The sequence below is a fragment of the Hemiscyllium ocellatum genome, chromosome 47 (genome assembly GCF_020745735.1).
Source record: "Hemiscyllium ocellatum isolate sHemOce1 chromosome 47, sHemOce1.pat.X.cur, whole genome shotgun sequence".
Classification (NCBI taxonomy): domain Eukaryota; kingdom Metazoa; phylum Chordata; class Chondrichthyes; order Orectolobiformes; family Hemiscylliidae; genus Hemiscyllium; species Hemiscyllium ocellatum.
The window spans coordinates 9,840,991-9,867,725 of NC_083447.1; the positions used below are offsets into that span (position 1 = coordinate 9,840,991).

The window sequence follows — 26,735 nt, forward strand, 5'->3', positions numbered from 1 at the left end:
ACCCTGGGGGGGGGTAAGTGGGTACTGCAGATGCTGGAGATTAGAGTCAAGATTAGAGTAGTGCTTGAAAAGCACAGCATGTCAGGCAGCATCCGAGGAGCATGAAAATCAATGTTTCGGCTTATATTTGGGCTTAAGTTGCCCATTTAAGACAGAGATGAGAAGACATTTTTCTCTCACTGAGCCATTGAGTTTTTGGAACTCATCCTGAAAAGATGGCTAAAGTTAAACATCACACAACACCAGGTTATAGTCCAACAGATTTGTTTGGAAGTTCTGGCTTTTGGAGCGCTGCTCCTTCATCCAATGACCTGGTGTTGTGTGATTTTTAATTTTGTCCACCCCAGTCCAATACCGACTCTTCCACATTATGAAAAGATGGCAAAAGCAGAGTATTTAAATAGATGTAAGGCAGTGGTTGACAGATTCTTGATGGTAAAGGGGGTGAAAGGTGATTGGGGGGTTTGCAGAAATGTGGAATAATCACATCAGTCATGATCTTATTGAATGATGGAACAGGCTTGTGAGACCAAGTGGCCTACATCTCAGAGTTCATATGTCTGTATGAGCTTGGTCCACGCTGATATGATTGTTGCAGCTGGGATGGACCACTTTATGCCAGCAAAGGTCACTATTCCCTTCTCTCCAACCTTCTGTTGGTGCCAACTGCTGTCATTGACAGCCACCTGGCATTGCACTCAAGCCTTTACCATTTCCAAAATTTAAAACAAGACTTGCTCCTAGCTACTACTTTCACAATTGTGGGACAATGATGATAAAATAGCTCATAGCCACTTATGAAGTGCAGTTACCTTTTTTTTATTCTCGGCACCACTGTCTAGGCCAGCATTTATTGCCCATGCTGCAGCTCTACAGAGCCCTGGTTAGACCACACTTGGAATATTGTGTTAAGTTCTGGTCGCCTCTCTATAGGAAGGATGTAGAAGCTTTAGAGAGAGAGCAGAGGAGATTTGCTAGGAGGCTGTCTGGACTGGGAGCTAGGGCTTTTCTCAACTGGAGTGAACAAGGATGAGAAGTGACTTCATAGAGGTGTATAAGATGATGAGAGGCATAGATAGCGTGAATAGTCAGCGATTTTTTTTCCCAGGGCAGAAATGGCTATCACAAGGGGGCATAATTTTAAGGTGATTAAAGGAAAGTTTAGGGGTGATGTCAAAGGTAAGTTCTTTTCACAGAGAGTGATGGGTGTGTGGAATGCACTAGCAGCGGTGCTAATAGAGTCAGAAACATTAGGGACATTTAAGCTACACTTGGATAGGCACATGGATGATAGTAAAATGAGGTTAGTTTGACTTTAGAGTGGGGTAAAAGATCAACACAACACCAAGGGCCGAAGAGCCTGTACTGTGCTGTACTATTCTATCCCTAAATGCCTAGAGGACAATTATGAGTCAACCACATTGCTGTGGGTCTTGAGTCACAAGTAGGCCAGACCAGGTAAGGATGGCAGTTTCTTTCTCTAAAGGACATAAGTGAACCAGATGGGTGTTTCTGACAACTGACAATGGATTCATGGTCAACATTAGACTCTTAATTCCAGTTAACTTTTCATTGAATTCAAACTCCACCAGAATTCAAACCCGGCTCCCCAGAACATATCTGGGTCTCTGGATTAACAGTCTAGCGATAATACTACTAGGCCATCATCACCCCTATTTGTAATGTAGGGAAAACAGTAGAACAGCAAGCTCCCACAAGTAGCAATGTAGCCACGGCCAAGCCATCTTTAGTTTTGTTAGCAGTGTCAATGGAGACGTAGATATTGACCATGGCAACCAGTGGAAGGGGGAGCTGCTCACTTTTCCCTGGAAAGGGGAAAGTTAATTAGGGTCATTATTCAATGACTGTCTGTTGGAGCATGCACTTGTGAAGTCATTGGGCACTAGGAAACTTGAGTTTGACTCCCTTCATATGATACCAGCTGTTGCTGCCCCAAGTTATAACTGCAACAGTGACTTAAGTAACTCTTGAGGCTGGCATCCCATCACGAATAACTGTTTATGTACAAATGCATTGCCTTTGATAAAAGACTGAGTCAGACATTCAGGGGCTCAATAGCCCTATGTCAGCCAGGGCTCCCTAATTGGTCCAGATTAACAGCCCCAATTAGGGAACACATATTCTGAGGTCCAGCTGGCTGACCTCATTATAGTTACTAGAGTGACCATATGTCCGATTGGCAGGGCTTTGGGGTGTCATCAGATGGTGGAAGGTGCCATGTACATGCGAGACTGTCCTTTATGTTCAGGCAACAGCAAAGCCTTGTGGCTTGAGGATGACTCAAGGTGGCTATGCCCTTTGGGACATTTGGAGTGCTGGTGAGAAAGGAAGAATTACAATGGGATAGAATTATAGAATCCCTACTGTGTGGTAGCAGGCCATTCAGCCCATCCAATCCATACTGACCCGATAAAAACACTTCCCAGATTCATCCCCCGACTGTATCCCTGCAACCCCATATTTACTATGTCCAATCCACCTAACCTGCACATCTTTAGATTAGATTAGATTTACAGTGTGGAAACAGGCCCTTCGGCCCAACAAGTCCACACCGACCTGCCGAAGCGAAACCCACCCATACCCCTACATTTACCCCTTACCTAACACTATGGGCAATTTAGCATGGCCAATTCACCTGACCCGCACATCTTTGGACTGTGGGAGGAAACCGGAGCACCCGGAGGAAACCCACGCAGACACGGGGAGAACGTGCAAACTCCACACAGTCAGGGAGAAAACTCTTGCAGACATAGGGAGAATGTGGAAACGCCACACAGACAGTAGCCTAATGCTGGAATCAAGCCCAGGTCCCTAAGTGCTGTGAGGCAGTAGTGCTTACCACTGAGCAACCATGTCACCCTTAATGGGTAAATAGACTGAGCAGCTAGCTAATAGTATAGTTGATGACAATTGTTGACAGAATACAATTGAATGTGATCATGGTTTACTCTTAGTAAGCTTTTACACAGACTAACAAATAGGTGAGAACATTATTGGTGGATAAAGTGCTTACAAAATCTGGGGAAGGTTGAAACCAAGTATCTGTTTCCAAACCATGCCCAATCTCTGGGTAGTGTGCAGACACTTTCTAAAAATAACCTCACTTCTTTTCCCTTGGTGGGTGGATGAGGGTGGTGGACAGCATTGTGCCACTTGATTTCTTATCCTGAGGCTACGAATCCTGCACAGCAGGAGTCTGCGTATTGGGACAGGATTTCCCAGATGAATGACCGATCATCATGACAAACTGCTGCCTCCACTTTCAGCACAGGGAAGCATCCAAATCTGGACAGACTCTATCCTAGGAGGATGCTCCACAGTTGGAGGCTCCGTCTATCAGATGGGGTGTTAAACTGGGGCGTTGTCAGCCCTCCAAGGTAAATTTAAAAGAAGTAGTATTCCAAAGAAAGGCAAGTTTTCTCAGACTTCTTGGGACCTCATTAGCCCCTCAACCGATTTTACTTCAAAAAGAAAACAGTCATTTTTTGGAAGTATCCTGTTTGCAAATTGGTTGCTGTGTTTCTGACATGACTGTACCGTGCAAAGTTCTTAATTGATTGGAAGGTGCTTTGGAAGAACTGTGTAGATTGTGGATGCTATTTAACATTCTTTCTTTCAGCCTAGCTTCATCTATGCTGTAACCACCTCAACAGACTTTCCTGAAATGTGGAGCTGAAATGCTACAGATGGAGTTTGTTTACTAATGGTGGCTCAGTGGTTAGCACTGCTGCCTTACAGTGCCAGGGACCCAAGTTTGATTCCAGCCTCGGGAGACTGTCTGTGTGGAGTTTGCACGTTGTCCCCGTGTTTGCTTGGGTTTCATCCTGCAGTCCAGAGATGTGTGGGTGAAGTGGATTGGCAATGCTAAATTGCTGTGTCCAGAGATGTGCAGGCCAGGTGGGTTAGCCACTGCCAAAACCCCATGTGGGATTAGAATTAGAGTTAGGTTTATTGTCACATGTAAGCAAGTCCAAAAGTACGGTGAAAAGTCTACAATGTTGCCACACACAGCACCAAAGTAACTAATTACAAATCCGAGGCTATGGTTACAGGAGTGGGATGTGGGTCTGTATGACCTCTTTCTGCACTGTAGGGATTCTGAGTTTCTATGTGTAAAATCTGGTTGAACCAGCAGTTGGCTATTTTCCCTTCAATTGCAGGGTCTGCATGGTAGCTGAACAAACTTTCTAATGTTTATGTTGTTTTAATGGCTAATTAGCTGCGTGAGAAGCATTAAAAAAATCATTACTGCAGGTGTATCATGGGTTGGCTGTGTTCCATTACCACTAATGGCTCTGCTTTCCCAAGTAATGATTCATTGTGAAGATGTGCAGCCCCTGGGTCCAGGTATGAAAGAATGCAAAAATCTCTCCAACTGAAATAAAGGGGATGTCTGACTTGAAAACAAGCTCAGAGGCTAAGCTCTCTGTAATTCTTTTGTTTCCCACTGTGTCAATCTCTCTGCGTGGAACTGGTTTCCAGAACCAAAATGCATTGGCATAGCATGCACTAAAGTTCCTAGTTTGGATGCACAAACGAGAGGGGTCGTAGCTCAGAGGCCGCTAGTGTAACTCATATGCTCCCGCTCCCAGAGGGAAAATATCCATTATATAAAAAAAAATACCTAGAAATGAAAGCTCAGGTCATGATCCAGTTTTTAAGTATGCACAATGAATCAGACCAATATGTCTCAATTGCCAGTTTTACTGGGTTTTTTTTTCCATGTGAGAGGGGCTGGGGAGAGAGGAAACAGTGCTGTGTTGTAGACCAAACATGAGGAGTAAGAGCAGGAAGAGCTCTTTCAGCCCTTCAAATCTTCACCATTCATCTAGATTATGCCTGATCATCAACATAAGTTACACTTTGATAAAACATAGGAGCAGGAGTAGGCCATTCACCCCGAGTCTGTTGTCCAAATTAATCTGATCATCGGATTCAGTACCCTGTTTCCACTTTCTCCCCATATCCTTTGATCCCTTTATCCCTAAGAACAATATCTAACTCCTCCTTGAAAACATTCAATGACTTGGCCCCAGTGATTTTTTGTGGCAGAGAATTCCACAGGCTCACCACTCTCAGGGTGAAGATATTTCTCCTCATATCACTCCTTAATAGCCTACTTCATATCTTTATCCTCTTTAGCCTCCATGATTCTTGTAGTACCCAAAATGACCTGGCGATCTTAAACACTCTGACTGACCACTGACAGTTCTCTCTGGCAGAGAATTACAATGAGGGATGAAATTTATCCGCATCTCAGTCCTAAATTGCCATCGCCTTACATACTTTTTTATCTATACATTCATCTCTACTCCCAGTTAAGAGTACGTTGTTGAGAGTGTGGAGTCATATGTAGGCCAGACCGGGTAAGGATAGCAGATTCCTTACCTTAAAGGACATTTGTAAATGAGATGTTATAGATCTACCTGCAGCACATGGACTGCAGTGGTTCAAGAAAGCAGCTCACCACAACCTTTTCAAGGGCAATAGGGATGGGCAATAAATATTGGTCTAGCTAACGATACCTACATCCCACAAAAATGTAATTTTATGTGGCTTTGATTAGATTGCACAGGAGTGCTGTATTCAAATTTAGGCTCCTTAGCAAGGAAAGATATCATTGCTTTAAATAAGTGCAACAAGGGTTGATTCCAAGGATGAGATGGCTGACCCATGAAGTGAGATCAAATAAAATGGGCCTCTACTCTCTCAAGGTTAGGAGATTTAGAGGTGGTTATATTAAGCTACATACATTTCTTAAGGAGCTTGACAGTGTTGATGTTGCAAGAATGCTTCAGTGGTTTAATGGTCATTGTTAGACTTTTAATACCAGATTTCCACTGAATCATATTTCGCCATTTATTATAGGCCCTCAGAACATTACATAGGCTTCTGCTTATTAGCTTAGTGGCAATAGACTACCATAAGGACATCACTTCCCCAATGGCATGGTGGCTCAGTGGTTGGCACTGTTGCCTCACAGTGCCAGGGATCCGGGTTCAATTCCAGCCTTGGGTGACTGTCTGTGTGGAGTTTGCACATTCTCCCTGTGTCTGCGTGGGTTTCCTCCAGGTGCTCTGGTTTCCCCCCACAATCACAAAGATGTGTAGGTTAGATGAATTGGCCATGCTAAATTGTCCATAGTGTTCAGGGATGTGTAGATTAGATGCATTAGTCGGGTGTGAATATAGAGTGATAGCTTAGGGGAAAGGTTCTGGATGGGTTGCTCTTCGGAGGGTCGGCATGGACTTGTTTGGGCCAAAGGATCTGTTTCCGCACTGTGGCGATTCTGTGACTCTAACTCTGAGATTGAGGCCTTGTTCTAGATTTCCCCAGCCAACGAAGCATTCTTGCAACATCAACACTGTCAAGCTCATTAAGAAATGTATGTAACTTAATATAACCACCTCTAAATCTCCTAATCATGAGAGAGTAGAGGCCCATTTTATTTGATCTCACTTCATGGGTCAGCCATCTCATCCTTGGAATCAACCCTTGTTGCACTTATTTAAAGCAATGATATCTTTCCTTGCTAAGGAGCCTAAATTTGAATACAGCAAATCTCCTGTGCTATCTCATCAAAGCCTCATAAAATTACGTTTTTGTGGGATGTAGGTATAGTTAGCTAGACCAATATTTATTGCCCATCCCTATTATTCTTGAGTAGGTTGTGGTGAGCTGCTTTCTTGACCCACTGCAATCCATGTGCTGTAGGTAGACCTATAATACCTTTAGGAAGGTAATTCCTGAATTTTGATCCAGTGACAAGAAAGGAACAGCAATATATTTCCAAGTCAGGATGATGAATAGCACAAAGGAGAATTTGCAAGGGGTGGTCCCCATGTACATGCTGCCCTTGTCCTTTCAGTTGGTGGAAGTTGGAAGCTACTTTTGAAGAAGACTTGGTGAATCTCTACGGTGCATCTTGTAAATGGTACATACTAGTGCCACGGTTTGTCCGTGGGGGAGTGAATATTGAAAGTGGTGGATGGGGTGCCGATCAAGCGGACTGCTTTATCTTGGGTGGTGTTGAGCTCCTTGGGCAAGGCTGGAGCTGCATTCTTGTATCTGCATTAACATGAAATCCCCAGTACAGCAGTGTGAGCATGAGTTCAACACAAACGTAGGAATGTTTGGATATAGGACATTGTTATGGGACTGGATAGAATCACAGAGTTGTCAGGATGCAGAAGAATGTCATTCAGCTCATCATGTCTGTACCAGCTTTCTGTATATTTTTGAGAATGTTGCGGGGAAAATTTGCAGTGCAGAGCAGAGGGACCATTCTTCTATGTCCAACTTGATCGTGCTTCACCCAGGTTACCCCATTTTAAGCATTTTCCTCCACCTGATGAACAGAAATTTCCTCCAACCTGGTTTCTGGGTGATTGAAGCCTGCCTTCAGTCCCCACTCTAAACTTTGCTCCCAGGTCGCAACTCAATTCCCTCCAAGGCCCCAACTGCTCACCATCTTTGGCGTTCATCTCAAATTGAGCTGTTGCTGCTGAGTGCAGGGTTCATCAGGAAAAGAATATGTTGACTTTACTGCAGAAATGTAGAATCATAAAATGATGACACAGTCGGTTTAAAATAGCAAATCATCCCCTTGGTATTTCACAGGTGAATCATGAAAAACACTAAGCCACTTACAGTTACTGCAAATACCCACCCCAACACTCCTTATAGTAAGTGCAGGTCATTGATGATGTAGCTGAATATGGTTGGGCCATGGTCACTGCCTCAGCAGTGTCCTTTCTTCTGAGCCTGGAATCTTGGATTGAAGTCCTACCCACTTTGGAGATGAGCAATAACATCTCCAAGCAGATTGATTAGAAAATATCAAACCACCACCACCACCACCATCTTCCTATGTGCCAGGTGCAACTAGTGGAGAGTTTGCCCCTGATTCCCATTGACTCCAGTTTTGTTAGAGTGCCATTTTTGGTCAAGAACTACTTTGATGTCAAGGTCAGTCACATTGTCATCTCCCCCTGTGGAGCGCTCAGCTCTTTTCTCAATGTTTAGAGGCTTTGATGAGGACTGGAGCTGGCAGAACCCAAACTGAGCATCACTGATTATGTTAGTGCTGCTTATTAATGCTGTTGATGGCACCTCCCATCACTTTGCTGATGATCTAGGTAAGGATGGCTTAAGTCCTTACTTGCCCCTTGAGAAGGTGGTGGTGAGCTGCCGCCTTAAACAGCTGCAATCCATTTGGTGTAAGTAGACTGCAATGTCCCACCATGGAAGGGAATTTCAGGATTTCGACTCAGCGACAGTGAAGGAACAGCAATATATCTCCAAGTCAGAATGGAGTTTCCATTACCCATCTGTCAGCAATCAGGCAGTTCCAGGTGAACTGCTCAACCATCGCACCAGACTGAGAACAGTGTAGAATTTCCTGAAACATGGCACGCAGCAAAAATACTTGCATCCACCCAATGCACCTTGTTCACATCTCGTGTGTACTCACAAATGGTGCACACAATATGTGCCTTCATGCAATGGGGGTCTAAAACTGATACAGTCAATAGAAGCTTTACTGACAACTGAGAGTGAATGTGTTCAGCAGAATGAAGCATGCAGTCGGGATCTCCTCTCCTGCTGTGTGTTTACTTAGTCGACTGTGTACCTACATTATTGCTGTTTGGTAGGAGGCCAGTTCCCCTGTAGCTTTATAAATGGAGCATTATTACCAACTCCACACAACATCTGTCATGCAGGAGCAACTGGGGGGAGCTGCAAGGGAAATCTTCACTGCTGTCTGGGGATAACTCGTTCCTCTCGCATTTACATCAAAACCCCTAGCTTTACTCAAACTGAAGCTTTGAGTGAGGCCAAGATCCATTTTCAACAAAAATAAAAATCATTCTCCCCTCCTCCCATTACAAAAAGAAAAATGACACACATGAACTCCTGTTGATGTGTGGAAGACAATCATTCCATTTTATTCAAGGCTTACCTCATAATGTTAATCCAGCGATTTCTTGTCACTACTAAAAGCGAGTGTAGATCTAGGCCTCAGGCATTGATTGTCTTTGACCTCTGACATTGGCCATGTTTGACCTCTCTTCCTTGACCAAATGTGGCCTCAGTACCCAGGATTCCCTGCATCTTCTGACCCTTGATCCCTACTGTATAGGGCTTGGAGCAAACGTTCTTTATTTTTGGGAGGGGGTGGTGGTTTGTCGGAATTAGGAGTGGAGATGGTGGGCGGAATTGTGTGTAAGATTGCAAAGTTAGCTGTGAAGAATAACAACTGATCAGCACAGAGAGCATTTGCAAGAGAGAGCGGGAGATCAGAAGCGGGGAGCTTGTTGAATATATAAAGATGGATAGCTGGGAAGATGCTTGAGACTGCGGTCAGAATGTGCCGGTTTCAGTGTCGTCAACCACTGGCGATTGAACTCCTTGACCACGGGAATGCTAACACAGCGCGTTCATTTAAAATGTCCCATTGTTGCCTTCCCCTTCACAAGGTTCCCTTTGTGTGCCGGGGAGTAGTGCAGAGGTCGAAAGGACACAGAAAACATTTGCTGCGGGAGGTTCTTTTCGTTTTTTTAATTGTTTTGCTGCTTCCTTTCTGCTTTGTTTGATTTCAGCCTGCTCGGCAGCCAAACCTTGAACCAGGCGTAACCTTTCTTGGCGCTTGTGTGCCGTTGATCAGTTGATTTCTGGGGAAGGGGAAGTGGGCACCAACAGCCCCTTGAGTGCCTGTATCCCCACCCAGTGTACCCACCAAAGCCTCCGGTTTAAGACTCCCATTCCTCTTTTGAAATCCCTCCTCATCCTCTGCAGCCCTGTGACCCTTTCAGAACTCTTGACTTTCAACTCTTCACTCTCAATGTGTGCGGTTAGATCTATTTTCACTTGCCACTGCGGCGCCTCAGATCAGGGCAAGTATTGCCTCCGATGTCATTGGACTGCAGGTAAGGTCATCACTAAAGGCAGCTGGTCATAGAATCACAGAATCCCTAAAGTGTGGAAACAGACCATTCAACCCATTGAGTCTACACTGATCCTTTGAAGAGCATCCTACCCTGACCCAACCCCCTACACTATCCCCGCATTTCCCATGGCTAATCCATTTAGCCTGCGCATCACTGGACACTATGGGCAATTTAGTATGGCCAGTCCACCTAACCTGAAGATCTTTGGACTGTGGGAGGAAACACATGCAGTCACAGGGAGATTGTACAAACTCCACTCAGTCACTCAAACATGAATTTGAACCAAAATCCCTGGTGCTGAGAGTCACACAATTATTTCCTCTATGCCCTCATCTTTGATATGGAGGAGTGCCACCTGCCCCAGGCCAACAGGTTAATGCTGCGCACTACTTTTAAAGCTTGGGACTTCACATTTGGCATATATCCAAAAGGGTCACAGCACAGGTCAGAGTTCACAAGTTGGGGATTTGCAGAGCATCAGCAAATCAGGAGGATATCCCAGAAAGGAGGCAGGCACAAATTACAGGCCAGTGTGAACACAGAAATGTGAAGTTTGAACTCATTAACTAACCACAACCTTCTTAAGGACAGTTAGGGACAGGCAATAAATACTGGCCCAGCCAACAGTATCCATGTCCAACATCCCATGAGTGAATAAAAATTAACTGGACCATGAGGGAGCCTGGGGAGGGTGCAAATGTGGGAACTGCATCTTCGTGCTCACTGCTGTCTAATGGTTCCCAGTCCGTCAATGTCCAGTTTTAAAATTCCCATCCTTGTTTGCAAGTCTCTCCAACCCCTTCCGCTCTCTGTGATAATGACATCCTGGACATACCTTATTCTGATCTCTCGTATCACCTTCATTGAAAGTATTTCACTAGCAGTTCCACCTCTAAACCTCTCCCTGTCTCTCTCTCTCCTCATTTAAGGTACTCCTTAAAACCACAACTTTTGCCCAGTTTTTTGCTCACCTTCTCTAATATTTGCTTTTATCATTGTGAATCTTTGTAAGGTTATGTAGCGGCGAAGCACTTTGGTTTGATTTGCTATGTGAAAGGTACTATATAAATGCAAGCAACTGTTTTGGATATAGATAAGTCTCTGGCAAAATGTTTGTGTTGGTGGGGGGGGGTCCTCAGTGTCACTGATTTTTAGAGTGTGTCTTGGAATATGGACAAAGTTAAAAATCACACAACACCAGGTTATAGTGCAACAGGTTTAACTGGAAGCACTCTTGGACCACCTAATGAAGGAGCAGCGCTCCAAAAGCTAGTGCTTCCAATTAAACCTGTTGGACTATAACCTGGTGGTGTGTGATTTTTAACTTTGTATACCCCAGCCCAACATTGGCATCTCCAAATCCTGGAATGTGGTAATAGTAGCTTGTGGCTGGGAAATGAGTTGATGATTGTTGGTCACCCTGGAAATGTGTCAATATATGTGGTGAGCCCGTGAATGGAGGCCAGTATTTACAAGGAGGCCCCAGAGAGTGTATCAGTATTTGCAGGGAGTCTCCAGGGAGAATGTGACAGTATTTATAGAGGGTCCCTGTTGAGAGATCCCCAGTGTGTGATAGTATTTACAAGGTTTCCCTGGTGTGATTCGATGTGTTGTCAATATGGAGAAACTGTGGTCAAGACTCACATCAACACTATGGGCACTTCACCTTTTACATGACCAGATAAGAACAACAGGTTTTCTGCCCAATCAGACACCAATGAGCTCTCTCTGGGATGAATGTCAATTCAGAAGCTTCACCTTCTTGGGTTTGCCTCTATGTCTGGCACATCTGAGTGAGAAGGTAACAGGTTCAAGTACCATTCCTGTTGTCCTGAAGCTGACTCTTACTGAGGAAATACATTTGGAGGAAATATCTTTAAGATGAGGCATTTAACTGGGTCTTCACCTGCCCTCTTAGGTGAATGTAAAAGATCCTGTTTGAAGAAAATCAGTTTTTTTTTGTGAATATTTATGTCTTAACATCTGACAAAAAAAATTATCTGCTCGATTTCAAATTTTTGGATGTGGGAGCTTGCTGTGCACACAGCAGTTGTGGTATTGCACACAATCCAATAGCAACTACACTTCACATATACCTCATTGGCTGCAAACTGCATTGGGATGTTCTGAGGTACTAAAAGGTGCTCCAAAAATGCGAATCTTGCCTTGTCCCCTTTGTTTACTGATGCTGACTGAATATTTTCAAATTAAGAATCTTCTGACTGATTGCAGATATTTGCTTAGTGAATTTGCTTGTGGATGGACATAGGAATTAACTTTCGAGATTTTTGTCTTTAAAATTGGTCTTGTTAAGAAACCATGGTGCCAGTTGCACTTCTCAAAATGCTCATTAAATTTTGAGTTAGCTGTCACAGTATCCTCTGCCATCTGAAGCAATCTTGTCTTTTTGGCCTTCGATGGGATGTGGGCATTGTTGGCTTGGGCATTGGATCTGAGTGGTTGCTAGGGCCATTTCAGAGTGCAGTTAAGGGTGAGTCACACTGCTGTGGGTCTGGTATTATACATAGGTCAAACTGGGTAAAAATGGCAGATTTCCTTCCTTGAGTTTTCCTATGTGCTATTATGGGAAGATAGGACTTAGGTATAAAGAGAGACTGGATCAGTTAGGATTATATTCACTGGAATTCAAAAGAATGAGGGGGAATCTCATATAAACCTATAAAATTCTATACGGACAGACAGGGTAAATGTGGGAAGGATGTTCCCAATGACCAGAGTCTAAAGATTTGGCATAGGCCATTTAGGATTGAGATGAGGAGAAATTTCTTCACCCAGAAAGTAGTGAGCCTGTGAAATTCTCTACGACAGAAAGAAGTCGAGGCCAAAACATTGAATGTTTTAAAGGAGTTAGATGTAGTTCATGGAGCTAAAGAGATCAAAGGGTATTGGGCGAAAGTGGGAATGGGGGACGGAGTTGGATGATTAGCCATGATCATATTGAATGGTGGAATAGGTTTGATTGGCCAAATTTTACACTGGAGGGATTCTATGATTTCACTCTCTCAGCCTTCCCCCAAATTCCTTTATTCTTAGTTCCCAAAACTCACAAGCTTGAACATGCTCAACAACTAAATATTCACTGCCCCAAGGGTTCAGAATTCGAAAGATCAACAAGAAATCTAATTTAACCTTGGCACAAAATGAATGACCCTTCATTTAGATTCTCTAGTCTGGGGAGGGAATCCATTCAACATCTCTTTATTTATTTGTGGAATGTGGACATCAGTGGCTGGGCCAGCATTTGTTGCCCATCCCTAATTACTCCTTTAGAAGGTGGTGGTAAGATGCTTTGTTGTTGCAATCGGTGAGATGTAGGGACACCCACAGTGTTTTGACCCAGCCACACTGAAGGAACAGATGATATATTTCCAAGGCTTGTGTCATGTGAAAAATTAAAAATGGTCTAAGTCACTCATTTATCAGTGCCATTCAATCTCCAGAGTCTTCCATGTGAACATAGCATTGACAAGCATTCAGATTTATGGCATAAATACCTTGGAGGGTTCACTAGATTGATTCCTCAGTTGTGCTAGGATGGAAGATTATGTGCAATGGACATACACCATCTTGAGTTCAAAAACGTTGGTTGTTTTGTTTAAACGTGGGAGAAGTTGGCAATAAGAAGTTGGGAGAAACGAACCACAGGAACAGGCTGCTTTTGTTTTTGTTCATTTGTGGGATGCGAGAACGGCTGGTGAGCTGCCTTCTTTAACTGCTGCAGTTTGTATGGTGTAAGGACACCCACAAGACCACTGGGAGGGATCTTCAGGATTTTAACCCAGCAACACTTAAAGAATGGCAATCCATTTCCAAGTCAGGATGGTGAGTGGCTTAGAGGCGAGCTTGCGGATAGTGGTGTTCCCTTGCCCTTCTGGATGGAGTTGGTCATGAGTTTGGAAGGTGCTGTGAAGCAGCATTGATGAATTTCTGCAGTGCTTCCTGTAGGTGATACACACTGCTGCTACTAAGCACCCGTGGTGAAGGGAGTGAATATTCCACATGATGGATAAGATGCTGATCAAGTGGGGCTGCTTTGCCCTGGATGGGGTTCAAGCTTCTTGAGTGATGCAGGCATGGGGGGAGTATTCCAGCATACTCCTGACTTGTGCCTTGTAGATAGTAGACATGCTTTAGTGAGTCAGGAGTGGAGTTACTCGCTGCAGTATTCCTAGCCTCTGATCTGCTCTTGTAGCCACTGAGTCTATTTGGCTTGTTCAGTTCAGTTTCTGGTCAATAGTAATCCCAGCATATTGATAGTTCCCCTGCTATGTGGCTTCACAAGGGAGCTTGCTGGCAGTTCTCCTGTGTGTCTTTGCCTATGTGTTCCTAGAGGTAGAGATTGCAGGTTTGGAAGGTGCTTTCAAAGGAAACTTGGCAAATTGGCTGCACTGCATCTTTTAGATGGTCCACACTGCTGCCACGTTAAGTTCTTAACGGGCCTGACAGGGTAAATGATGAGAAGTTGTTGCATGGGGAGTCCAGGGTCTCTGCATAAGGGGTCAACTGCTTTAGACTGAGATCAGAAGAAATTTCTTCAATCGGAGGATTATGAATCTCTTTCCATCCCAGAGGGCTGTGGCTGCCTTAGTTGTGGGTATGTTTAAGAAAGAGATTGATGAATGTTTGGATTCTAATCCCAAGGAATATTGAGATGAGGTGGTGGCAGGGAGAGTGGGGTTAAGGCTGAGGATCAACCATGATTTGGTTGAATTGAGGGCACAGTGGAAGGACTAAATAGCCTGTGTCTTATAACAGATTTGTATTCAAGTAGACGATTCCAAGAAGGAGTTAACTAATTGGAGGAGAGGAGGGCACAGCAGAGCAGAATCTCAAAGTTAGCAGTTTAGCAACCTTAGCAGTGCAACCTGTGCTGAGTGAGTGTTAGTGACAGTGTGCAGCAGTGAATGAAGTTTGGTTCTTTATAGTGCAAATAGAGGACTGAAGCAATGAGTCTCTGCGGGTCCTGCAGCGGAATATAACAGACGGTTGGTTAGTCTCAGATGTCTGAAGTTGGAATATTGAATTAGAAGAGATAATCCACAGCTGTGAGTTGGAAGCCAGCACAATCCAGACAGCTGTCAAACGTCCATAAAATGTACAACACGAACCAACTGATCGGGCCTACCAACCCTTGTCAGTGTGGCTGGTGAATGTGAACCTCCTCCTAAATAGGCGACCAGCGTAGCCTTCGATTCCCGTCTCCCTGAAATGTTTATCGCTTCACTCAACTCCAGACTGGATGCCACAAGTGGTGGTGAGTTCTGTATTTCCTTGTAGTGCAGTGGGTACCGTTCCCTAACACTAGAGCTGAAGCTCCAGGTTCAAATACCACTCCAGGACTTGATAGCTATGGACACTGTGTTGTAATGTGGCTAACCAGGTTGATTATCACTCTTTAAGTCCTTCTGACATGGCAGGCAGTAAGAGTGGGATAGATATTGGCAGCCAGCAATGTGCAGTAGCTGCATTGCAACAGGTAAAGATTCCACATGCTGATTCTTGCCATGGACAAGCATTGTCATCATTATTAGGGATAACTCACTCACTCACTATCCGCAAGAGAATACCTGACCTGAGGAAGAGTCTGCAGGCTGATGACAGAAATTTATTCACTCAATTCTTTCAGATGAAAGCTGTCCTGGAAGAAGGGTTACACCCAAAACGTTGACTTCTCCACCTTCTGATGCTGCCTGGCTTGCTGTGTTCTTCCAGCCTTCTGTTTGTCTGTCCCAGAAGATGGCAGAAATCACCTCCTGCATTCCTGTAATGTCATTCAGCACTAGTTTCTGGTATTATTTTCTGGTCATTGACAAATGGGTCACCGCTTTTTGCTTGTCAATAACTGCTCCTTGAAAAGGCAGTGGTGAGCCAACTTCTTGAACTCTTGCAGTCCATGTGCTGCAGGTAGACTCACAGAAGAGAAAGGAAATTCCAAGATTTTGACTCAGTGACACTAAAGGAACAACCATGTATTTCCAAGTCAGGATGATGAGTGGCTTGGAGAGGAAATTGAAGGTGGTGGTGTTCCCTTGTATCTACTGCCCTTGTCCTTCTAGTGGCAAAAGTTACAGGTTGGAAGGTGCTATTGAAGAATCTTTGATAAATTTCTGCAGTGCATCTTGTACATAGTATATACTGCTTCTACTGAGCGCCAGTAGTGGAGGGAATGAATGTTTCAGATGATGGATAGCATGCTGATCAAGTGGGGCTGCTTTATTCTGGGTGATATCAAAGTTTTTTGGTGTTGTTTGACCTGCATTCCTCCAGGCATGTGACTCCAAATCCACTAACTGCCTTGACCTCAACAGCTGTTTCATGAACTCTCCTGTTGCCTTCACAAGGATTGTTGCTTTGTCAATATGAAGGATCTCATGGCTCTAATTGAAAAAATGCAGGTGCCTAGAGCCCATCATCTCACCGTTTACCTCCCTCCAGCACCACCACTAAAAGAGATGAAGGGAGGCATTGCTATTTCTGGGATCATACGATGTGCATATTGACTGCTGAGTCCATAATAACAGTGAATATCACCTTCAAATATAATCCACGGTTGTGAGGATTTCTGAGACATTTCTTTATTTCATTCTTTCTTGGCTTCACTTCTTTGCTCTCTTCCTCTTGCGCTCTCTTTGTTTCTCACTGTCTGTCTTTTTTCGTCGTCTTCTCCCTGGCAGGGTGGAAGTGGAATTAAGGTTCAAGTTTTGAATATTTGCTTATCTGCTCCTGAAGAATTCAGTGAAAACCTCACTAAAGAATAAGTCCAGAGTACTGAAGTGCAGAAATAAGCTGGCTAGAAAATGGATTTATGTTTTCGCAAGACAAGTTCTTCCTATGCACCTCACATTTGAGAAAAAAATCTGTGCTCCTCCAGCATCTAATGCTCAAACAAGTTTCCTCGTGCATTGGTACATTACACCCTCTTCACTACTTCTTTGTTTAAGGAAATTTCTCATTCTCTACCTTCCGGTCAAAGGGCTTAAAGCTTCAGCAAGACTACAGCTGTTGCTGTGGCACCTGCATCAAGACGTTTTTGTTACAAATTATTCATTCATGGGATGTGCGTGTCACTGGCTAGGCCAGCATTTACTGCCCATTCTTAACAGCCCACTGGGCAATTAAGAGTCAACCAGGGTGGCATAGTGGCTCAGTGGTTAGCACTGCTGTCTCGCAGCACCAGGGTCCCAGGTTCGATTCCAGCTCGGGCAACTGTGTGGAGTTTGCACATTTGCACAGTGTCTGCGTGGGTTTCCTTCGGGTGCTCTGGTTTCCTCCCACAGTCCAAAAGATATGCAGGTCAGGTGAATTGGTCATGCTAAATTGCCGATAGTGTTAGATGCATTAGTCATAGGGAAATGGTTCTGGGTGGGTTACTCTTCAGAGGGTTGGTGTGGACTTGTTGGGCCGAAGGGCCTGTTTCCACACTGTAGGGGAATCTAATCATGTTATTGTGGGCTTCACATGTAGGCCAGACCAGTTAGGGATGGTAGATTTCCTTCTTAAGAAGACATTAATGAACCAGATGGGTTCTTAACTGTCAAACATGGTCACCACTGTGCTAGCTTTTAATTCCAGATTTTTATTGAATTTACATTTTGGTGGGATTCGAACCCATATCACCAGAACATTAGCCTGGGGCTATGATTAGTAGTCCTGTGATATTTCCACTACATCAACATCTCCCTCACAGGCTGATTGTACTGGGGCATTTACCTTCTATTACTTCTAAAATTGCAGCTCCTTCAGTGATTTCCATCCAGTGATGATATGTCATGGTTTATTCAAGGAGTCTGAGTTGCTAAGGCAGTGCACACTTTCAATGCATGTTGTAGCCTAGAATCACAATTAGTGATGGTCATGGCTCCATTCTATTTGTAACTTCAAAGACTGGGGATCTCTCCTACTGTTTTCACGCAGAGGGTGGTATATGTATGGAATGAGCTGCCAGAGGAAGTGATGAAGGTTAGTGCAACTGCAACATTTAAAAGGCATTTGGATGGGTATATGAATAGGAAGGGTTTGGAGAGATATGGGCCAGGTGCTGGCAGGTAGGACTTGTTTGGATTGGGATATCTGGTCGGCATGGACAGGTTGGACCGGAGGGTCTGTTTCCGTGCTGCACATCTCTATGACTCTATCACTACCCAACATTACCTTATGTTGCAAGGATTTGGAACTCCGGTCTTTCTGACCGTGTTAGGAACACACTTTCCTTGCTTGTCATATCCTGGGATGGGACTTGAACCTGGAGCTTCTTGCTCTGATTCAGGGATGCTACCCACTGCACCGTGAATCTTCTATACCTTTGAACGAGTAACTAATAAGTCTGATATTGTTTCACGCAGTCAAGTATGCCAGAGTCCTGAGAATTTACAGAGGAACAGATCATTCAGCCTATTCAGTCCATTTTGGTATTTATTCACCTGTTTGAGGTTACCTCATTTCATTCCATCCAAATAATGCTGCATTTCTTTTTCCCTCACAAACTGGTCTTGCTTTCCTTTTAAATACATCTGTAGTTTTTATCGTACCCACTTCAATTGGTAGCGAATTCCGCACACTTAGTCACTCTCTTTTTGAAATCCATATTTGATTCCTTGGATCATATCAGAGGCTTTTAATCCTGCTTTTCCCTACAAGTGGAAACACTCTCTCTCCGTAACTACTCTCTCAGAACCTGTCATTGCTTAAAGACCACTATAGGTGGTTCCCTCAGCTTTCTCTTCCTGCCAGAAAAAAGATATATTGGTTCAATCTCTCTAAAAGCACTTCCGGTTTCATTCATGGAAATCATTTCATTTTGGCATCATTCCACAGGGAATAGGACCAGGACTGGGCCCTTCCACTCATCAAAACTGCTCTGACATTCAACTAAATCATGACTGATCATCTATCTCGATGCAATTTCCCATACCATCCCTATTTCATTTGATGTCTTTAATATACAGAAACAGCTTTGTGTAAAATATTGACCAGGATTGTACACTCTGCTTCCAGGTATAGATTAACCACAAGTTTGACTGAACTCCTCTATATTTTTCAATTCTCCACCTAGAGGTAAATCCTTATGACATTTGCCAGTACCTTCTTTCCATGACATTGGTGCACCCACCAGCTATATGCCCTAACTGGCCAATATGAGCAATAGACAAAGTTGACAACAGTCAATTTACCTGTGAAACAGATCATAAGTGAGTCCACCCTTGATTCATGTGCAGCAAGGATCAAAGGTCAGATGGGGCCAAGATCAAACCTGATTTTTTTGCCAGCAAAATATTCCTTACTGCCAACTCTGCACTAATTAACCATGTAAAAGAACAAGGACAGTAGATACATAGAAACACCATTCTCTCCAAACTACTCACCATCCTGACTGGAAATGTACTGTCGTTCTTTCACTGTCACTGGGTCAAAATCCTGGAATTGCATGCCTAAGGGCATTGTGAGTTTACCTTCAGCACATGTACTGCAGAAGTTCAAGAAGGCAGCTCACCACCACCTTTCAAGGGCAATTAGGTTTGGGCAATAAATGTTGCCTGATCAGCAATGCCCATGTCCCGTGAGTAAATTAAAAAAAAAGTTAAAATATAAGAATACTCACAAATGGAGCAGCAGTAAGGCCATAAGTCCATTCAACCTCCTCAGGCCTTCACTGCCATTAATTACAATCATGGCTGATTTCCCATCCATTCCCCATATCCCAACAGATGTGGACAACTCTTAAATGACCTCTGGGCAATTAATATTGGGCAATGGATGAATGGAAATTTTAAAAGCCTCACTTTAAACATATTCAGCGATGGAGCTTCCCCAGCCCTCTGGGACAGAGAATTCTAAAGAGTCACAACTCCGTTAAATAACTTTCTTTTCATCAAATTTCTAAATGATCTGTCCCTTAACCTGACATTTTTTTAAAAATTACTTTACAAATTGCAGGCATTGCTATCCAAGCTAGCATTTATTGCTTGTCCTAAATTACCCAGCAGGCAATTGAGAATCAATCATATTGCAGGGTCTGGAGTCACATGTGGGCCAGATGAGGTAAGGATGGCAGCTTTGCTTCCCAAAGGTAAGAGTCAGTCATGTTCTTGGGACATTAGGAGTGGGTAGAGATCAATTGAGGCAGAAATGAGCATGATTCTATTTAATGGTCCAGAAAGTCTGAGGGGACTGAATGGTTTTAAAGACATTAGTCAACCAGATGGCTTTTAGTGACAATAAGCCGTAGTTACACTGTTGCTATTAAGTTTTTTTTTATTAATGTCAGAATCTTTAATTGAACTCAACTTTCACTACTTATCCAAAACATTAACCTGGTGCACTGGATCCAACAACATTATCACAACACCACCACCACAACCACATCCCATCCAGATTCACAGGAAACAATCTCAGCATTTACCTTGTCCACAACTCCTCCAGATTGTTGTATGTTTAAATGCGATCATCTCATTCTTCTAAACAGAGAATATCAACGTTTTATACTCAGTGTCTCATCATAGGACCACCCTCTCATCCCAGGGTGAAGCTTCACTGTACCTCTTCTGATACAATACTGAAATATGAAACCGAAACCTGTGCTCCGTATTCCAGCTTAAACAAAGTTCAGTACAGTTGTGGCAAAGGCTTCTTCTTTCTGGTACTCTTTGAATGGCGAACACAGCATTTGCTTTCCTAATTGTTGGCTGTATGTGCATGGTAACACTCTGTGTGCCTTATATGAGAACACCCAATTATCTCTGAGCATCAATATTTACAAGTTTCATACCTTTTTAAAAACTAAAATAAGTGATAGTTTTTGGAGCGCTGCTCCTTCATCAGGTGGTTGAAGGAGCAGTGCTCCAAAAGCTAGTGCTTCCACTTAAACCTGGTGGACTATAACCTGGTGTTGTGTGATCTTTAACTTTGTACACCCCAGTCCAACACTGGCACCTTCAAATCATAAAATAAATGAGTCTGAGAATCCGAGACTACTTATGGCAGCCTAACATTTGAAGTTGGTCAGTTGAGCACAGGCGAAAGATCTCATGGAATTTCCAATCATTTACATCTACATTTGGGCACCAACTAATTAATTGTAGAAATGATGTACCTGGTTATGGTTTTGACCCACCCAAAGCCAAAAACTATCTTGACCAAGTAACTTGCTCACTGTAGTAGTCATTTCTATCAGGTAGCTAATTATAAAACATATATTCATGTGCAATAAGCAAGAGAAAACCATTGATTGTGTCAAATCCAACCTCATTTTCTTCTCTTGCCTATCTTTTTAGGAAGTCAAGGTCATCTCAAGAAGCCAGCCAATCAGAAACTCTGTAGGGATGCTGTAAAGCCAGGTGAATCTGGGAAGGTGGCTGAATGTTAAAGATGGCAACTCAATACAACAATGAACTGAAATGTGTTAGCGTAGAGTGGGACTTCCTTCAAGGACTGCTCGTAAAGAACCAACCAGTCCCTTGGTAAGACTCGCGTGGCTTCATGTTATCCATGGTGGGGTGACAGTGGTGTAGTGGTAATGTCACTAGACTAGTAAACCAGAGGCCTGGACCAATGATAGTGTTCAAATCTTGCTGGGTTACCTGGTAGAATCTCCATTTATTTAATTCAAGTAAAATTACCTGATTAATTAAATTAATTAAAAATCTCGAATTGGAAGTCCAATCTCAGTGATGACTGTGAAATTACCCCCCTTATTATTTACACACATCTGGTTCACTAATGCCCCTTTAGGGAAGGAAATCTTTTCTTACCCCAACTCCTCCAGATGCACAGCAAAATGGCTGATTCTTAACAGCTTTCAAGGGCAATTAGAGATTGTCAATAAAGCCTGGCTTTGCCAGTGATGTCCACATCTCATGAAGACTTTTTAAAAAAGAAATGTCTCTTGCTGAGTTACATTTCTGGCGTTGAGGGAGGGACATTTGTGGTGGACTTTCTTTTTCTGTCCTATAGAATGGAGCCAATGCATTGAGACCCATCATCTGTGTGTATCACAGGATGACCAGTGACAAATTCTTTCAGTAGATTAAGCTACAAGGGCATTCTGGTTATAGCCCCTTGCAACAGAAACTGTGTCTGTAGGGTCAAAGATGAAATGGATATAGGGGCCTTTCATACTGTAAACTGCTGAATCCTTGAAGTGTAAGAGTTAGTATTTATTCTCGTGGTTGATCCTGCCTCACCTCATCTGCCCCTAAACCCTAGTTCGTACACTTGTCACCTCCAAAATCAGCTATCCAATGCTCTCTGTCATTCCTACTCTCTCTTTATACTTGAGCTTAAGCCATCTGTGATAAAATCCAGTATTCCTTGCTCACTGACTACATTGTCTCCTGGTATGGCAATGCCCAATTTTTTAAAAAGTTCCCAATTTACTTTTCAAATTTCCCCATGATCCTCCATGTCTCTAAAATTCCTTTGCTCCTCCAATTCTGGTGTCTTGATGTTCACCATTACATCACTGGTGGCCATGCCTTTACCTACCTGGGTCCAGGCTCTAGACATCCCTCTCTAAACCTCTCTCCTTCTCAACTTTTCACACTTCCTATTAAGGCATTCCTTAAACCTTACTTTTGAACTAATTTGTTGATAACTTAAATCAATATAGCTTTATCAGGCTCAGTTGGTGCTATATGAATTCAAGTTGATATTGCACCAGTGACTATTGGACTGACAATCAGCAGATATGTTTAACCATATCATATCTAGCTATTACAAGACTTTAATCTGCCAAGGCAGTTGCAGATGTAGGTGTAGGGACCTGTGATAAAAACACATTCTTTGTCAACTCTCTCAGAGGGACACAAGGGTTGCTGAGGAGGAGGTCTGTAGCTTTACTGGCTAAAGGAGATGGCAGACTGACAGCAAGAACAATACTTTGTAACACGGACTGTTGGCAATATCTTGTCGTGCCTCCATGTCAGTATTTACAGAGAGTTGCCCAACATTGGTTATTTTGGGGGGCAGTGGGGAGAGTTGTGTCAATATTTACATAGATCCTTTGAGGGAATGTGTCAGTATTTACAGGGAGTCTCTGAGAGAGTGTGTCATTATTTGTAGGGTTTCCCTTGGGGGAGTGTGTTGGTATTTACAGAGGGTCCTGGGGAAGAATGTATCAGTATTTATTGGAAGTCTCCTGGGGAAGTATGTCCTTTACAGGTGGTCTCTGGAGGGGGGCATATGTCAGTATTTACAAGGGGCCCCTGGGGAAGTGTGCCAGTATTTACAAGGGGTCCTGGGGAAAAGTGTGTCAGTACTTACAGGAAGGAGTGTGTCAGTATTTGCAGAGGCTCCATTGGGGGAATGTGTCAGTGTTTACAGGAAATCCCTGGGGGAGGATCTTAGTACAGTGTCCCCAGGGCATGCGTCTGTATTTACAGGGAGTACCAGGAGTGTGATAGTGTTTGCAGGGAATTTGGTGAGTCCATCTGTATTTACAAGAGGTCCCAAAAAACATGTAATTATTTATAGGGTACTTGACAGCTGTGGGAAGGCATGAGCATTTTCCGGGAATGCGACTGTCATTTCAGGCTGCCTGTGGATGTGTCAGCAGTTTAGCAGGAGGGATTGAGGAGGGATGGTGGGTTACTGACAATGTGACATCCGCACCGTCTTACTGGTGCAGCAGTTACAGAGCCATAGAGAGAGAGAGCCTGGAAACAGACCCTACAGCCCAACTTGTCCATGCAAATAAATCTAGTCCCATTTGTCAGCATTTGGCCCATATTCCTCTAAACCCTTCCTATTCACATACCTAATCAGACGGCTTTTAAATGTTGTGATTGTACCACCCTCCAGGAGAAAGTGAGGACTGCAGATGCTGGAGATCAGAGCTGAAAATGTGTTGCTGGAAAACCGCAGCAGGTCAGGCAGCATCCAAGGAGCAGGAGAGTCGACGTTTTGGGCATGAGCCCTTCTTCAGGATTCCTGAAGAAGGGCTCATGCCCGAAACGCCGACACTCCTGCTCCTTGGATGCTGCCTGACCTGCGCTTTTCCAGCAACACACTTTCAGCATTGTACCACCCTCCACCACTGCATGAAAATGTTGCTTCTGAGGTTCTTTTTAAATCTTTCCCCTCTCACCTTAAACCTATGCCCTCTAGTTTTGGACTCCTCCACCCTGGGAAAAATACCTTGTCTATTTACCCTATCAGTGCCCTTCATGATGGTCACCCCTCAGCCTCTGACACTCCAGGGAAAGCAGCCCCAGTCTATTCAGCATCTACCTATAGCTCAAATCCTCCAACAATGGCAATATCTTTTCTGAACCCTTTCATGTTTCACAACATCATTCCTATAGCAAGGAGACCAGAAGATTAAAATGCCAGCAGCTGTCTGAAATGTGGACAACCATCTATTTCTGCGCCAACAAACATTGGGCATGGAATGTTGCTAGTCTATTTGACCCCTTTCCACACTTAGCAATGCATTTACCCACTGAGACATACATATGTAAAGACATACTCATACATACGCATATACAAACACACCTATGTATGCACAAACATATGCACATAAGATATACTTTGCAGACACAAACATAAACACCTGCACATGCAGACAAACACATAGAGACATATTATTAAGAGTTGGTGTCACGGGGAGAAGATAACTGTAGGGAGATACCAGAATTTTCAATCAGACTGGAATTGCAGTTCAGTGTAAGCAAAGTTGCATGGAGTGAACACTGCAAGGATATTGATCTCAGTTCAGTTAATAGGAATGTTCACTCAAATCTTTAAGCTCCTGACATCAAAATGTGTAAGATTTGAAAGTTGTTGTATGTCACGTAACCTCTGCAGTGCAATTGTCTTTACATTTTGAGCGTCAACAATATATAAATTTGTATGAAGATAAGTTTGGTACTGCATTGTCATCTAAAGTATAAAGAGGAAGTGGTGGGAATACCGCTCAGTCTATTGAAGAATGAGGACAAGTATGAATATTTATCTCTCAACACCAGATTATAGTCCAACAGATTTAATTGGATGCACTAGCTTTTGGAGAGCTGCTTCTTCATCAGGTGGTTGTTTAAACTTTGTACACCCCAGTCCAACTGGCACCTCCAAATTGTGAATATTTATGGAGTTTAGCAAATCATCAGCACCAGGCTGCTGTGGACTTTGCTGTTCTCACTCCCTCCTGTCCAGCACTGCAACTTCCATTCCGTCTCAGCGTGTCCAAACTTCTGCTGCTCCATGTCTTAACCTGCACCAAATCCATTTGATCCATCAGCCTTTGTGCCCACATTTTGCAGATTGGCAATGCCTCCATTTTAGATTTCTCACCCTTGTTTTCATCATCTGAACCCTCCATATTTCCAAGATCTCCTCCAGCCCTAACACCTTCTGGGATCTCTGTGTTCCCTTATCTCTTGCCTCTTGGATACCCTTATCTTAATAGCTGTGCCTTCAGCTGCCTGGGTGATACGTTCTGGAATTCCCTCACTAAACATCTCTGCCTCTCTCCTCTTTTAAGACATTCCTGAAAATTTACCTCTTTGACTGAGCTATTGGTCACCAATCTTACTTTCCCACGCATAAAGCCATGTTGACTATCCCTAATCAGTCCTTGCCTTTCCAAATACACATACGTCCTGTCCCTCAGGATTCCCTCCAACAACTTGTCCACCACTGAGGTCAGGCTCACTGGTCTATAGTTCCCTGGCTTGTCCTTGCCACTCTTCTTAAACAGTGGCACCACGTTTGCCAACCTCCAGTCTCCTGGCACCTCACCTGTGACTATCGATGATACAAAAGTCTCAGCAAGAGGCCCAGCAATCACTTCTCTAGCTTCCCACAGAGTTCCAGGGTACACCTGATCAGGTCCTGGGGATTTATCCACCTTTACCCGTTTCAAAACATCCAGCACTTCTCTGTAATATGGACATTTTGTAAGATGTCACCATCTATTTCCCTACATCCTATATCTTTCATATCCTTTTCCACAGTAAATGCTGATGCAAAATACTCATTTAGTGTCTTCTCCCATTTTCTGCAACTTCACACAAAGGCCGCCTTGCTGATCTTTGAGGGGTCCTATTCTCTCCCTAGTTACCTTTTTGTCCTTAATGTATTCTCCTTAATTCTATATGCCAAAGCTATCTCATGTCCCCTTTTTGCCCACTTGATTTTCCCCTTAAGTATACTCCTACTTCCTTTATACTCTTCTAAGGATTCACTCGATCTATCCTGTCTGTACCTGACATATGCTTCCTACTTTTTCTTAACCAAACCCTCAATTTCTTTAGTCATCCAGCATTCCATATACCTACCAGCTTTTCCTTTCACCCTACCAGGAATATACTTTCTCTGGACTCTCATTATCTCATTTCTGAAGACTTCTCATTTTCCAGCCGTCCCTTTATCTGCGAACATCTGCCCCCAGTCAGCTTTCAAAAGTTCTTGCCTAATACAGTCAAAATTGGCCTTTCTCCAATTTAGAACTTCAACTTTTAGATCTGGTCTATCCTTTTCCATCATTATTTTAAATCTAATAAAATTATGATCGCTGGCCCCAAATTGCTCCCCCACTGGCACCTCAGTCACCTGCCCCGCCTTATTTCCCAAGAGTAGGTCAAGTTTTGCACCTTCTGTAGTAGGTACATCCACAAACTGAATCAGAAAATTGTCTTGTACACACTTAGCAAATTCCTCTCCATCTAAACCCTTAACACTCTGGCAGTCCCAGTCTATGTTTGGAAAATTAAAATCCCCTACCATAACCATCCTATTATTCTTACAGAT

The 26,735-nt window shown here is 43.5% G+C and overlaps 1 protein-coding gene across 1 annotated transcript in view; it reads left to right on the forward strand.

Annotated features, from left to right (window-relative positions):
- Positions 1-26,735, forward strand: part of LOC132836583 (neuronal PAS domain-containing protein 3-like) — a 432,887-nt gene that overhangs the window by 105,909 nt on the left and 300,243 nt on the right. The window contains exon 2 of the mRNA XM_060855949.1: positions 21,263-21,448. Within this exon, the coding sequence (XP_060711932.1) occupies positions 21,357-21,448 (92 nt within the window). The 5' untranslated portion in view covers positions 21,263-21,356. The remainder of the gene's footprint in view (positions 1-21,262; positions 21,449-26,735) is intronic.